At 49.6% G+C, this 14,201-nt stretch overlaps 1 protein-coding gene across 3 annotated transcripts in view; it reads right to left on the reverse strand.

Moving 5' to 3' along the window:
- Positions 1–14,201, reverse strand: part of FSD2 (fibronectin type III and SPRY domain containing 2) — a 30,444-nt gene that overhangs the window by 1,590 nt on the left and 14,653 nt on the right. For 2 of the 3 annotated variants that reach the window (XM_066355748.1, XM_066355747.1), the window contains 7 exons: positions 13,655–13,795; positions 11,740–11,895; positions 9,454–9,588; positions 8,598–8,748; positions 7,705–7,838; positions 4,452–4,584; positions 1,985–2,161 (listed from right to left, as the gene is read on the reverse strand). In XM_066355748.1, the coding sequence (XP_066211845.1) occupies positions 1,985–2,161; positions 4,452–4,584; positions 7,705–7,838; positions 8,598–8,748; positions 9,454–9,588; positions 11,740–11,895; positions 13,655–13,795 (1,027 nt within the window). The remainder of the gene's footprint in view (positions 1–1,984; positions 2,162–4,451; positions 4,585–7,704; positions 7,839–8,597; positions 8,749–9,453; positions 9,589–11,739; positions 11,896–13,654; positions 13,796–14,201) is intronic. The other variant, XM_066355750.1, reaches the window with a different exon arrangement.

The following is a 14,201-nucleotide window of genomic DNA, read 5'->3' on the forward strand; positions in this document are numbered from 1 at the left end:
TTAGGTACAGTATTATAAACCCATATTGCATCCAAATTTGTACAGATATGGCACGTTTTTGTTTTGTTTTGTTTTAGGTGAGAGGAGGGGAGATAGCAAGGTAGACCCCTGCATGTGCCCCGACTGGGATCTAGACCGGGATCTACCTGGCAACCCTGACCTGGGGCCAGCGTTTGAGTACTGAGTTATTTTTAGTGCCTGAAGCTGTCGAGCTCAGACCAACCAAGCTATCCTCAGCGCCCGAGGCCACGGTTGAGCCAATCGAGCCACTGGCTATTGGAGAGAAAGAGAAGAGGGAGGTGGGAGAAGCAAATGGTTGCTTCTCCTGTGTGCCCGGACTGGGAATTGAACCCTGTATGTCCATATGCCAGGCCGACACTTTATCCACTGAACCACTGCCAGGGCCAGCATGTGTTTTAAAATTTTGGATTTTGAGGTTCAAAATCCTTTGTAATAAAGGATTTTAATCTTATGTTCCTACCCTGCTCTGTCTTCTAACCTCCTTGCCCTCTACACACAGATGCCTACTCTTCCTTTATACATCCCTCTTTTTTCTCTGCCCTTTGTCCTTACCTCTCTAGGAGAGAAAACTGATGTCTAGTCTTAATTCAGGCAGAATCTCCTAATAAGTATTTGACTCAGTGCAAAGTATTTTCCTGTGTTCTCCTGGCTCTGAAGTTCAATAGAGTTCACTATAGTCTATAAATATCTACAGGGAACGCTGGTCTTCCCACTTACAGTGGAGCATGACAAGTAATGCTTAACTACGATGGCGGCTCATGGGCACAGAACACTGGATGAAGCATTAATAGGATTCAGCAGGCCAGCGAGGGCCAGAGGAGCCACAGTACCAGGGTGCTGGGAAAGTGGTATAGTGAAATTTTGGGGCAATTTTTGAGATGAAGGGAGGTTGCAACCATGGCCTTCTAAGTCTGAAAATGTCCCTTGCCCTGGGCCTTCTGGGAATTTCCCAGCTTTATGGAGCTACCCCATATCAAGGACAGTGCTTAGCTGCAGAAGCAAACCAGTGAGCCATATCCGTTAAGCCTCTGACCACATTTACTTAAAAAGATGGACTTGGGACTTGAAATCAAACTGTATTCATTTCATAACACTGAAGCTAAGCAGAAATGAAAACCAGTTGTTCAGTGGTGAAGAATGCCATCTCTGGAGCCAGATCGCCTGAGTTTGAGTCCAAGCTCTGAATCTGTATTGGGTGGGACATCTAACTGCTGTGAGGCTTAGCTTTCTTATTTAAAAGGGGATGAGGCCCTGGCCGGTTGGCTCAGCGGTAGAGCGTCGGCCTAGCGTGCGGAGGACCCGGGTTCGATTCCCGGCCAGGGCACATAGGAGAAGCGCCCATTTGCTTCTCCACCCCTCCGCCGCGCTTTCCTCTCTGTCTCTCTCTTACCCTCCCGCAGCCAAGGCTCCATTGGAGCAAAGATGGCCCGGGCGCTGGGGATGGCTCTGTGGCCTCTGCCTCAGGCGCTAGAGTGGCTCTGGTCGCAATATGGCGACGCCCAGGATGGGCAGAGCATCGCCCCCTGGTGGGCAGAGCGTCGCCCCATGGTGGGCGTGCCGGGTGGATCCCGGTCGGGCGCATGCAGGAGTCTGTCTGACTGTCTCTCCCTGTTTCCAGCTTCAGAAAAATGAAAAAAAATAAAAAAAAATAAAAAAAATAAAAATAAAAGGGGATGATACGCTTGTGAGAAGTAAACAAGAGTTCTTGTAAAAGTGTAGAGCAGTGCTTGGCACATAGTAAGCTCTCCGTGCATGTCAACTGTTTCTATGTGGAAGAAAAGTACCCAAAGCTGCTCTTTCCCTTCTCAGCTGGACACCAGGGGGAGGGCCTGGAAACAAGTCCTGAGATATCTTAGAATATTTTCTAACACACAGTGTAGGCCTTCATTATTGCTAGTGAAAACCTCTCCCTCTGTTCTTTCAAAAGCAAATGTTACTCTTGGGTCTCCAAACTGTACTTTACCTTGGGGACACCCACATGTGCCTCATGCACCAGGACCAGCAGTTTGCTCCCAGGTCTTCCTGTTTAGGGACATCTTCAAAGGCCACACCCACCGTGTAGTCCAAACGCTCATCCACTTCCACCTCCCAGTAGTGGCGCCCTCGGACTGGAATGAGGTTTCCCATGACAGCAACACACCTGGTTTGAGAAAGGGGAAACAGGTGACTTGGGGTGACGCACACCTGACAGTGCAGGTGTGACGGCAACTTGGGGTCATTCAGTAGGTGAGTCTACACAAGTGGAGGTTGTTGTGAACACCTCACCTGTACACCTTGAATTCCCCAAGCTCACCTGACTGATGCTAGAGATTAGGTTATTACATTGCTGGTGATGGGAGAGGAGAAACCAACAGAAAAGGCTGTTCGCCTTTTTTTTTTTTTTTTAATGATTGGGCTTTTTGGTTACAAAACTAAAGGTTCAGTTCACTTGTTCATTAAAAAAAAGGGACTGAAACCTCACAGAACCTAAGAGTCAAGGGAACCACAGTCTCATTTTGCATAGCTCCTCAGGACTCCTTTCTATCTGCTGGATGGGATGCTGCCCAGTTCAGGAATTGTTGAAGAAAGCCAGTAAGATCTTTAACATTTATTCAGTTGAACTCTTGTTTTTAAACACAGGCAAGACCTTCGTTGCTCCTACTCCTCTCCATGCCCCCCAACCCTAGGTTAAACAGGCAGAGGCGGAGAAAGCTGAGGTCGATTTCCACTGTGCCATGTGCAGTTCTATTCCACGCTAACACATATAGCCAATGCTTAACACATGTGCAGTAAAAAGGCCCGCAGGGAGTCAGTGTCAGAGGAAGAACGCTGTCGGGACAGTCTAGGACCCAGGCTGGATGCGGTTTCCATCCATGGACATTCCAGCCCCCATAGGGGAGCTACTTTTCTTCCTTAGAAGATTCTCCTGGCTCCCAAAATCACCCACCAAGACCTATTTTTGTCATGACTACTGGGAAGCTAAGCCACATTTAATGTTTAATCATGAAAATGAAATTAGGGCCCTGGCTGGTTGGCTCAGTGGTAGAGTGGCCTGGCATCTAGATGTTCCAGGTTCAATTCCCAGTCAGGGCACACAGAAGTGCCCATCTGCTTCTCCACCCCTATCTCTCCCCCTTTCCTCTCTCTCTCTCTCCCCCTCCTGCAGCATGGCTTGAATGATCGAGCAAGTTGGCCCAGGGTGCTGAGGATGGCTCCATGGCCTCGCCTCAGGCACTAAAATAGCTTGGTTGCTAAGCAATAAAGCAGTGGCCCCAGATGGGCAGAGCATCGCCTCTTAATGGGCTTGCCGGGTGGATCCCAGTCAGGGCACACACAGGAGTCTGTCTTTCTGTCTTCCTGCCTCCCACTTAATAAAAAGAAAAAATGAAATTAGCCCTTAAATTAAACCATGTCCTTCATTTTCTTTCTTTTCTTTTCTTTCTTTCTTTCTTTCTTTCTTTTTTTTTTTTTAGTGAGAGAAAAGAGAGAGGGACAGACAGTGACAGACAGGAAGGGAGAGAGATGAGAAACATCAATTCTTTGTTGCGGCACCTTAGTTGTTCATTGATTGCTTTCTCATATGTGCCTTGATCAAGGATGGGGGGGGGTATGGGCTATAGTCGAGCAGAGACCCCTTGCTCAAGCCAGCGACCTTGGGCTTCAAGCCAGTGACCTTTGGGCTGAAGCCGGTGACCATGGGGTCATGTCTATGATCCCACGCTCAAGCCAGCAACCCCATGCTCAAGCTGGTGAGTCCATGCACAAGTGGATAAGTCTGCACTCAAGCCGGCGACCTCGGGGCTTTGAACCTGGGACTTCAGCATCCCAGTCCGATGCTCTATCCACTGTACCACTGCCTGGTCAGGCCTTCATTTTCTTCTATGCTTTGATTTTTCTATTCGGTAGTTGTATTTGCCCCTTACTTTAAGTCTTTGGAAAGAAGTAAGGTATAAACAAATCAATCATTTCAACATTAGCTGAGTACAAGCTCTAGAAATAGCTCCAGGTCTAGACAGAGCCATCTCGGGTGGACCGCCCCTCCCTCACATCACACGTTCGCACAGTCACCATGTCCCCCAGCAACTCTGCGTGGGCTCACTGCACGGCTAGCTCTTCATTGGGAGTATTTAAATAAGGTTTCAGAGTGTGGGAGGAAGAGCACTGGGCTAAGTATCAGGGGTCCCGTTTCTTTCTCCCACGGCCTGACAACATGACCCTCACGCCATAGCTTGGTGGTCTGACTCCTCCGGTCCCACAGCTGGACCTCAGAGGGCACAACAGGCCTCTTCTGCCCACACCAGCCTCTCCTCACCACCAGGCCCCTATCCCCTCATTTATTTCTGGAATGTTTCCCCCCTTCAACGCCGCCTCTGTCATTCAATTTTACCTGAATAACAGTGTACATTAGGGAGATTCACAGAATGCTCTAGTGAGATGGGTCAAGTACCTACCTGGTAAAGCGGGTGTTGCTGGGGAGTGGCTCCCTTGCCGGGGTTCTCCTCTCACTTCGCACAGCTGTCAGCCCATCTTCAGAAATGGTCAGCCAGGGGTGGCTGGTGTGCTCATTCAGGCGGAAGTAGCTGCCTGTAGGAGAGCAAACCCAGGGAGGCGATCAGCAGCCAGTCACTCCTTTCTCAGCGTCACCGCCACGTGGGCACAGGGAGCACCGCACGTCGCCGACTTAGCTTCCTGAATATTACTGTCAGCCTGGACCACACGAGATAACCCTCATGCTACGGGGGATGGCAGTGTGTGGGTACTGGTCTTATCCCATTCAGTCCTCACAAGTACCCCTGGAAACACGTGTTATTATTTCCATTCACAGATGTGAAAACTGAGGGAAGGGTGGTTAAGAAATCAGCTGGCATGCCCTGGCCGGTTGGCTCAGCGGTAGAGCGTAGGCCTGGCATGCAGAAGTCCCGGGTTCGATTCCCGGCCAGGGCACACAGGAGAAGCGCCCATCTGCTTCTCCACCCCTCCCCCTCTCCTCCCTCTCTGTCTCTCTCTTCCCCTCCCACAGCCAAGGCTCCATTGGAGCAAAGATGGCCTGGGCGCTGGGGATGGCTCCTTGGCCTCTGCCCCAGGCGCTAGAGTGGCTCTGGTCGGGGCAGAGTGACGCCCGGAGGGGCAGAGCATCGCCCCCTGGTGGGCAGAGCCTCGCCCCCCCTGGTGGGCGTGCCGGGTGGATCCTGGTTGGGCGCATGTGGGAGTCTGTCTGACTATCTCTCCCTGTTTCCAGCTTCAGAAAAATACAAAAAAAAAAAAAAAAAAAAGAAATCAGCTGGCAAATGCTAGAACTCACATTTGCACCCCAAGCCCCTCTGATTCGAAAGGCTGTGCATTTCACTGGGAGGCTGCAAATATAGCATGTGGGCAGGCTTTCTAACAGAAAGTGGGGGAACTATTAATGGTCAATTTGACAAAGGTTAACAAAATTCAACATCCAACTTTCAATTAGAACAGTTGGATTGAAGGAAGGAGAGAGATTATGTACAGTCATCACCAAGTTATGGTTAAAACAAAGCTCATCAAAAAGTGGTACAGAATAGATTTAATAAAAAAAATTACTTAGTAAAAAAAATACACTATTTAGGAACATTACAAAAATTAGGGGATCAGGGAACGTGCAGATATTTCAGTACTTTCAGCCTTTTGTATAGTGCATTTCACCAATGAAATAAAAGTTGGTTTTGTATCTCATCTGCATAACTGAACAACTTTCTTTGACTTGTCATTTACTTTTCTGATGTTCTTGTTTAATAGAAAAAACAAATGCTTCTTTTTTTATCAGTTCATATTCATTTTGAAATATCCCCTAATTTTTGTGAGCAGTATATATACCACCTGCTGTCCCAGCTCTGCTGTGGCTCTGGGTTCTGAGCTTTGCAGGGTGCACTGAAGCCAGGTGGCTACTCCCATCCCTTCCAGGGCAAGTCACACTTATTCTCCACTACTATCTCTTAGCCAGACTTTTATTTCTTTTACTTAGAGGCAGGAGGCAGAAAGACAGATTTCTGCATGCACCCCAACCAGGATCCACCCAGCAAGCTCCCTACAGGGTGATGCTCAACCCATTTGGGGCCACTGCTCTGTTGCTCAGCAACCAAGCTATTTCAGTGCCTGAGGCAAGGCTATGGAACCATCCTCAGTACCCAGGGCCAACTTGCTCAAATGGAGCCTTGTCTGTGGGAGAGGAAGGGGGGGGTGGAGAAGCAGATGGTCAATTCTCCTGTGTGCCCTGGCCAGGAATCAAACCCAAGACTCCCATACGCTGGGCCAATGTTCTACCACTGAGCCAACTGTTCATGGCCTAGCCAGATTCTTAAGTTCTCATTCTACCACTTCCCATTCTCTCAAATTCTAGTTCAAGCATCACTACAAAGATGTTCGCAGTTATTTTTACAATTCGATGCTGCCGGAAATGTCATTTGCCATCTGAGCTGACTGTAGAGAAGCAGGCAGCTTCCCAACTTGCAACTCACACATGTGTCCTTACTGCCTGCTGCCTAGTCTAAAACAGGGACCATTTTTGAATATATGTTTTTTGCTGATTCATGTTCTTTTTGAGTTTTTCACAAAGGTAGTCTTAGAAAATTATGTGAACAAACAAATTCAAAGACAACTGTGTGATCAAGAGCTGGCTGTATCGTTCACACTGTTCTCTTTTACTGAAACACCCAGAATTTGACATTACAAAACACCAACTCGGCACAAGCACAAGTGCCAGCTGAGCAAAGGTGGACCCCAGCACAAATGAAAATACTGAGCCCTGATCCCAGCACTAACACCTCTCACCTTAGGTGGCCACTTAATTTGATTTCCTATCTGTATGGAAGAAATATAAGTGGAGACTAATCACAGACCTCCCTTCCTGACACTGAAAATAAAGTCATAATGACACAGGGTCTGTCAGTGATGGATCCTGTCGAGCAAACACTGTGCTCTGAGCCCTGGGCCCAGCTCCTTACTTCTGCTTCCTACCTGCACATGACCCTCCCAGCCAGCCCAAGCCGGACTTGCCCTGGGATGGCTGGGAAGAGCCACCTGGCTTCAGTGCATCTCGGCAAATATTAGAGCACAGAGCCACAGCAGCACTGTGCAGAGCAGGAGATGGACAAAATGTTTCCAGTAATGTCCCTGCTGACTCAAGACTTGGACATGAGATGTGACAATTCCATGACATGATGATGGCAAGTGAGAAGTGGGGAGAAGCTGGACTTGGGGATGCGGGCATCCACCAGGGCCAGAGAGGGCCTGGGAGCAGGCGGGTGGCCAGGTCTGAGTTGGGCCTGTGGGTGGGAGACACTTGGGCTGATGGCAGGAACAGGCATATGTGCTATAGCAAATGGATCTTCGTGGAATTTCACAGACCAGGCCCCAGGGCTGGTGTTCAGGCTGTGAGATAGGCGGTGTCTGGTCACCCAGGTTCAGTGTGACAAGCCCCTAGTCCACCTGACGGGTGTGGAGAAAAACTAGGAGTTCTAATGATTTCTTAGGCAAAAGCTGCTGTGTGACTCAGGCCTTCAATCTCCCTATCTGTAAAATGAGGGTACGGGGCTTGGATCTCCTCTGGGCGACTTCCCAGCCTGCCTTTCCATGTGTTTGTCTATGAACATGTACTTTCCAATGAAGTCCTAGCAGCACTGGCTCTGCCACACAGTGGCCACTGTGGGTCTCAGAGGGTGTGTGGCCTGGGGCACAGACCTGTGGTGTGGACTGTGGTGGGCTCACTTCTTGCGCTGGGGCCCCCCACGTTGAGGGCACGTACGTAGATCGAGTAGGTCTGCCGGGGCTGCAGCTGCACCAGGGACTCGCAGGTGGGGATGCCCACCACAGACCTGGGCAAGGAAGCAGAGCCGCAGTCACTGCGGGCCCAAGCACCAGGCCTCCCTTTCCAACCAGGGGGCGTCCGTGTTTCCCACATTGCCTTCTAGCACGGACACTGTTTTCTGTACACTGCCTCATGCTGTTCTCCCTCTCTCCTCCCCACTCCAGCCAGGGGTGGGTTTTCAGTTCCTCCTGCATGTCAGCCATGCAGCTGCCCCCCCCCCCAGGAGCACCCCTGCACCCACTGTTCTCAGAATTCAATCCTTCTTACCTGTTCAGGTCTCAGTTTAAATACCCGCTCTATCCAGAGCAGCCCCCCCCCCCCCCCCCCCCCGCTACTCCTGTTTTACACCATTTCCTTTTCCTTCAGAGTACATCTTATGTATTTGCTTGTTTTCTTGTATCTTATCTGTTCTCCCCACTTGGCTGTCAGCTCCTTTAGGACAGGAAATTTGTCTGTCTCATTCATCCAAGCCCAGGCACAGGCCCTGGTACCATCTGAGCCCTCAATACTTGTTGAATAACTGAGGGGTAAACTTTTGGGCTAAAAAAGCAAACTTGAGGTTTAACCGTTTATTCACTTACTGTTCACTCATCATTCACCACCAGTAATAGCATTCCTGCTACTTCTCACAAAAACTAAGCAACCTAAAATTTAGGTTTCTGTGGGTCACAAATTCGGACCCCCTTTGCAGATACCATGCATTTCCTGAGCCGCCCATGCCAGGGGTAAGGCCTTTCACGCCCAGCGAATGCCCCTCATGACTCACTCAGTCAGGCCTGAGGCCCCCGGCGTTTCTGCCTGGGTCAGCTCCACCGTGTACGAGTCCACAGGGTTCAGGTTCCCAGACTCCCAGCAAATCAGCACTGCCTCCTCGCAGCTCCTGACCTCTTTGCTCTTTATAACGGGAGGAGAAGGTGCTAAACACAGGGGAAAGTGAGAGGTGGAAAACCATCTGTTCATATTCAGCCATTTCACTCAGAGCGTGGACAATATCACAATCACTCTTTCCACAAAACACATTCAGGGCAATAAAAAGCAAACCAGGTGCCACAGATTTGATGCGTTGTCCCCCAAATTCATATGTTGAAACCTCGTCCCCAATGTGATGGCACCTGGAGACTTTGCAGGGGGTGACTGGGTCATGAGGGGGGAGGTGATTTATAGCAGAGAACCCAGAGCTCCTGTACCCCCTGCCTCCATGCGGGACACAGCAAAAAGACTGCTGCCCGTGGACCAGGAAGGGCGCTCACTGGACACTCATCTGCAGGCACCTTGGACGTCCCGCCCTCCCGACTGTGAGAGAGAAGTGTCTGCTGTCTGGAAGCTGCCTGGTCTGCAGTTTGCTGTTACAGTGGCTGGCTGATTGGACAAAGACACCTGGGAATCCCTTTCAGGTGTCCCTGGACTAGAGGACAGTTGTCCTGTGACTGAGAAGCAGTTCTTTTTGACATTTTGAGATCAGCTATGAGAAAATGTCCCTGATATATCAGGCATGTAGATTTGGTGTGTTAAATAAAAGAAAAAAAAATACAGCTATTCCTGTCTATCCACATGAAATCAAGATCCCGGCCGCATCAAGAAGCCGTGACTCCTGTCTGCTGCAGAATGAGTGGCTCCATTACCTGTCATGTACACGGCACACTCACTGGCGGGGCTGACACCAGTCCTGTTCTGAGCTGTGACCCAAAATTCATACTGGGTATTTGGCACAAGGTTTCTCACTGAGCAGTATGTTTCTTTGACAGTCATTGTAAACTCTGGAAAAAAAGAAATAGGCCAAGTAGTTCCTCATTCATTGTGCTGAATCTCCATTGTAGATTACAAGTAAATTACAAGAGAGGCTACCAATTCCTCCCATCCCTGTACACATACCCTTTGCTGTGTGACTTGCTTTGGCCAATGGGACAATAACAAACATGATACCGGCAGAGGCTTGGGAAGTGCTGGTTCATAGCATGTTCCATGTGAACAAACCCGGACCCACTTCCTGGAGGATGAGGCCACATGGACAGAGGCCCCAGCCACCTAAGTCAACCCAGCCATCATAGCTGGGCCCCGAGATACAGAAGCGAAGATGTCCTAGACCATCCAGCTCTATCCAAGCTGGCCCAGACCAGAAGAGCTGTCCAGTTAATATACAGAATTGTGAGAAGTAATCAATGTTTGTCATTTTAAGCCAAAGTGGTATATCAGTGTATGAGAGGTGTTGCTATGCAGCAAAAGCTAACTGCCACACCTAGACCTCCCCAGACTCCTGCAAGGTAGTAAGAACTTATTAACCCATCATATCAGTTCCTTTACAACAAAGTGGTCCACTTAAAAGATCTTAGATTGTCATGACACAGCCCTAACACAATGGCTTCTGTTTGTCTGCAGAGGGTGCTAACAGGGGGTTCATTCATGACATCAACTGTGGTTAATCAGATCTGACTTGGTCCCCAACCTCCCTTTTCTATGTATTTATTTTATTTAAATTAAGTGAGAGGTGGGGAAGCTGAGAGACAGACTCCCGCATGTGCCCCCACCAGGATCCACCGGCAAGCCCCCTATAGGGCAATGCTCTGCCCATCTGGGGCCGCTGCTCCATTGCTCAGCAACCAAGGTATTTCAGTGCCTGAGGCGAGACCATGGAGCCACCTCAGCACCCAGGGCAAACTTGCTCAAACCATTTGAGCCATGGCTGCGGGAGGAGAAAAGAAAGAGAGAGAAGGGGAAGAGGAGGGGTGGAGAAGCAGATGGCCGCTTCTCCTCTGTGACCTGACCAGGAATCAAACCTGGGATTTCCACATGCCAGGCCAATGTTCTACCACTGAGCCAAATGGCCAGGGCCCCCAATCTACCTTTTTAAATCTCACTTTTCCCCTGCATAACCTTTTTAGTCCTTATTCTGACCACATTTACCTCATCATTGCTCAGACTCACTCAGACTTTTCTCAAGGATTCCACTCCTTTCCTGGTCCCTGAGCAGAAAAAACATCCTCCCCTCAGCACTCAAAACCTCCCACCTGCATGATCTGGTACAATGACCAGAACTCTGGGCAGGGAGCCTGGAGACTTGACTCTCACCCTGGTACTGCCATAACTCATGTCTCCATGACAGTTCATTTCTCTCTGTGTCTCAGTTTCCTTACCCATAAAATGGAAATCTCTAAGTCCCTTTCCAGCATTCTTACTCTGACCCCGTGCACGCAGGACAGTTCCTGCCAGGTTGGCCCTGATCCAATTCCTTCACATGCTCAGCTGGGGCTCCTCTGTTGCCTGACCCTCCGCTCTCAGCAGGAAAAAGGCTTGTCTATTACAGGGGGGAGAGGTTACAGGGGAGGCAGCTTCTCCAACCCTCACCTCACACCAGTCAGTCCCACTTCCTTGGGAAGAGGCTGGGTCAAGAGTCCCCACGGTGGAGATCACGCCCAGGGGCTGGCTCAGTCTAGAATGTGAATCAGATCAGCAGCTGTCCTCCCCCTCTTGGGGGTCTGCAAACTATGCAATTTCTCCCAATGCAGGGCTGCTCTGAGGGCCAGCCTGCCCTCCCATGCCAGGACCTGCCAGAACGCACCAGCTCAGCTGGGCCTCCTCACGGAGGAGCATCACCCCCCATCCTGCATGTAGCGCAGCCAGACTCGTCCCAAGGACAACACTGACCTGACAGTGCAGATACACTCTAGACACTTCAGCCTGGTCTCACGGTCCCCCCTAGTAAGGTCTCAACCTGCCTTTCCAGCCCTTTCTCCCTTGCTCAACTGCCAACATCACATCCTCTGGGTAGTTCCCCAGATGACAACAGCTCTGAGGAGTGGGGTGTGTAAATTCATCACATCCCCACTTTCCCAACTGCCAGGAAGGCAGGCCCAGTCTCAGAGGGGCTTCCGCCACTCTGGGGCGTGGCTGTGTTCCCAGCAGAGACTCACCTGCTTGGTTCTTCCCAGGTGTGCCGTCCTGCACCGGCCGACAGGAAAGCTGGTAGCTCTCCACAGTGTCATCAGAGTATAAGCTCCAGCACACGCGGACCGAGGAACCCGTGGCTGAGTTGGGGGCCTGTGGGTTTATCACTGGGGCAGAAGGAGCTAGAAAAGAAGGGAGGAATACAAACACCAACGAGGGGTCTTAAGTAGAGGTAATGGGAGGGGGCGGCCCTTGCATAGGACCACCGATCCCCTAGTACACCCATGGGCCAAGGAAACGGATGAGGCAGCCCAGAGTGGATAAGGATGGGAGGACAAACCTCCCGACCAGAAACCTGCAGGCCATGGCCAATAGGCCTGACAAATCCACACAAGCTTCGGGAGGAGGGGCTGGTGACAGACACTTAGGCTGACATGTGGTTTGCGTGTCCTGTCCTAGGAATGGGTCCTCTGACCCTTTCATACCATCTGAAGGGGCAGGACAGCCAGGACCCCAGTACTGGTGCCTCCAGGGAGTCTAAGAATGGCCCCCAAGATTCATTCTGGTACAGTTTATGGTGATGAAAAAACCTAGGGACATCCAACAACTGAGAATTAAATAAACATGGACTTTTAAAAACCATGTTGTAGAAAAATTGATCACTGTGAAAAAATATGCATCATAATCGCTTTGCTAAGAAAATTAGATTACATGGGGGGTGAACACACAATACAATGTACAGAAGATGTGTTGTAGAATTGTGCACCTAAAGCCTGTATAATTTTGTTAACCAGTATCACCCTAATAAGTTCAATTAAAAAAATAATAAAACATTTTCCTTAAAAAAAAGAAGTAGACTACAAAGAAGAATGATTCCATTGTTTATCTTTAAAAAAACCTGTATAGCCTGACTGGTGGTAGCACAGTAGATAGAACATCGATCTGGGACACTAAGATCCCAGGTTCGAAACCCTGAGGTCACTGGCTTAAGCATGGCGTCACCAGCTTGAGCACAGGGTTGCCAGACTGATCGTGGGATCATTAACATGATCCCATGGTCACTAGCTTGAGCCCAAGGTCATTGGCTTGAGCAAGGGGTCACTGACTCGGTTGGAGCCTCCAGTCAAGGCATGTAAGAGAAGCAATCAATGAACAACTACAGTGCCACAACTACGAATTGTGAATTGATGCTTCCTATCTATGTCCCTTCCTGTTTGTCTGCCTCTATCTCCCTTGCTTAAAAAAAAAATTCTACATAAAAGAAAGGCCTAGAAAGATATATACAACATTGTTCACAATGTTGCTGGGTGTTGGTAAGGAAGGGAAGGTGAACCATCATAAAAGCTGAATTCAGCATTATTCTCAGAAATAAGTAATATCACACACACACACACACATGTAATCACAGTTATATTTTTGAGAACTCCCTGGCACTATGTGACATGCACATAAAGTACCTTATTTAATTCTCACTCTGTCCCCATGAGTCATTATCACATCCATTTTATAAACAAGTTAACCAAGGCTCAGGGAGGTTAGGTAAGATGGCCAGGTCACACAGCAAGGAAGTAGCAAATGTGGGATTCTTGCCAACTCCATAGGATTCCAAAGCTCATCTCTTAAGCACTATGCTGATTAAGGAAATAAAATTCGGGCTTCTTGTTTGGTGTAAATTACACGAGAGAGCAGGTGTTTATGCAGCAGGGCAAGCTACAAACAGAAAATATTTCAAGGCTTCCCTGAGCCAGGTGTTGGCATGCTGGAGAGTGAGGGTGGGACTTACCCAGGGAGGTCAACCTCTGTTCCCACCCTTACAAGCCATAAAGACAAAAACATGAAGTGACGAGGGAAAATACATTTCTAAATCTTTATGATTTCTCTAGCCATCTGCTCAGGAAAACCGGACTGTGCTATGACATCGGCACCGGGGGAGGTGGGCACCTGGGATGGTGTTGATGGAGCCCAGCAGCTGCTCCACATCAGAGAAGTCCAAGGTCTGGTCTTCCAGGGCAGGCTGTGCAGAGATTTCCACGTCTGTTTTTGTTTCCAGGAATTTTCGGAGTCTGATGGTATAAAGAGACACTAATAAGAATGGAGAGGCATCCTCTTTAGGGTCTCTTTACTGTGGTGGGTCACTAGTAACACATGAAGACGGCTTTGCTCTAACCCAGGAAGTCACCAGTGGGGATGGCTGGGCTGGTCTGTGCGTTAGAGGCAAGAGGGAGGGTGGGGTCAGGTCAAGAGCTGGAGTGGGGAGGCATGCACCAACAGGCTCTAGATCTACACCTTCTGGAAGACCCCTTCCCTGCCCCCCTACCCCAGACCAAGATGTGCAGACTCCCTGGGGATTCTTCCCCACAGGGCAAAATGCCCTCCGCTTACTGACTGTGGACCCAGGCTCTGGGCCTGCTCCTGGCAGTCACAGGCTTTGTAAGTGGCAGGGGTAGAATTTGAAACCAGGTCTGTCTTTTGCCAGCACCCATGGTTT

The sequence above is a fragment of the Saccopteryx leptura genome, chromosome 13, assembly GCF_036850995.1.
Source record: "Saccopteryx leptura isolate mSacLep1 chromosome 13, mSacLep1_pri_phased_curated, whole genome shotgun sequence".
Classification (NCBI taxonomy): domain Eukaryota; kingdom Metazoa; phylum Chordata; class Mammalia; order Chiroptera; family Emballonuridae; genus Saccopteryx; species Saccopteryx leptura.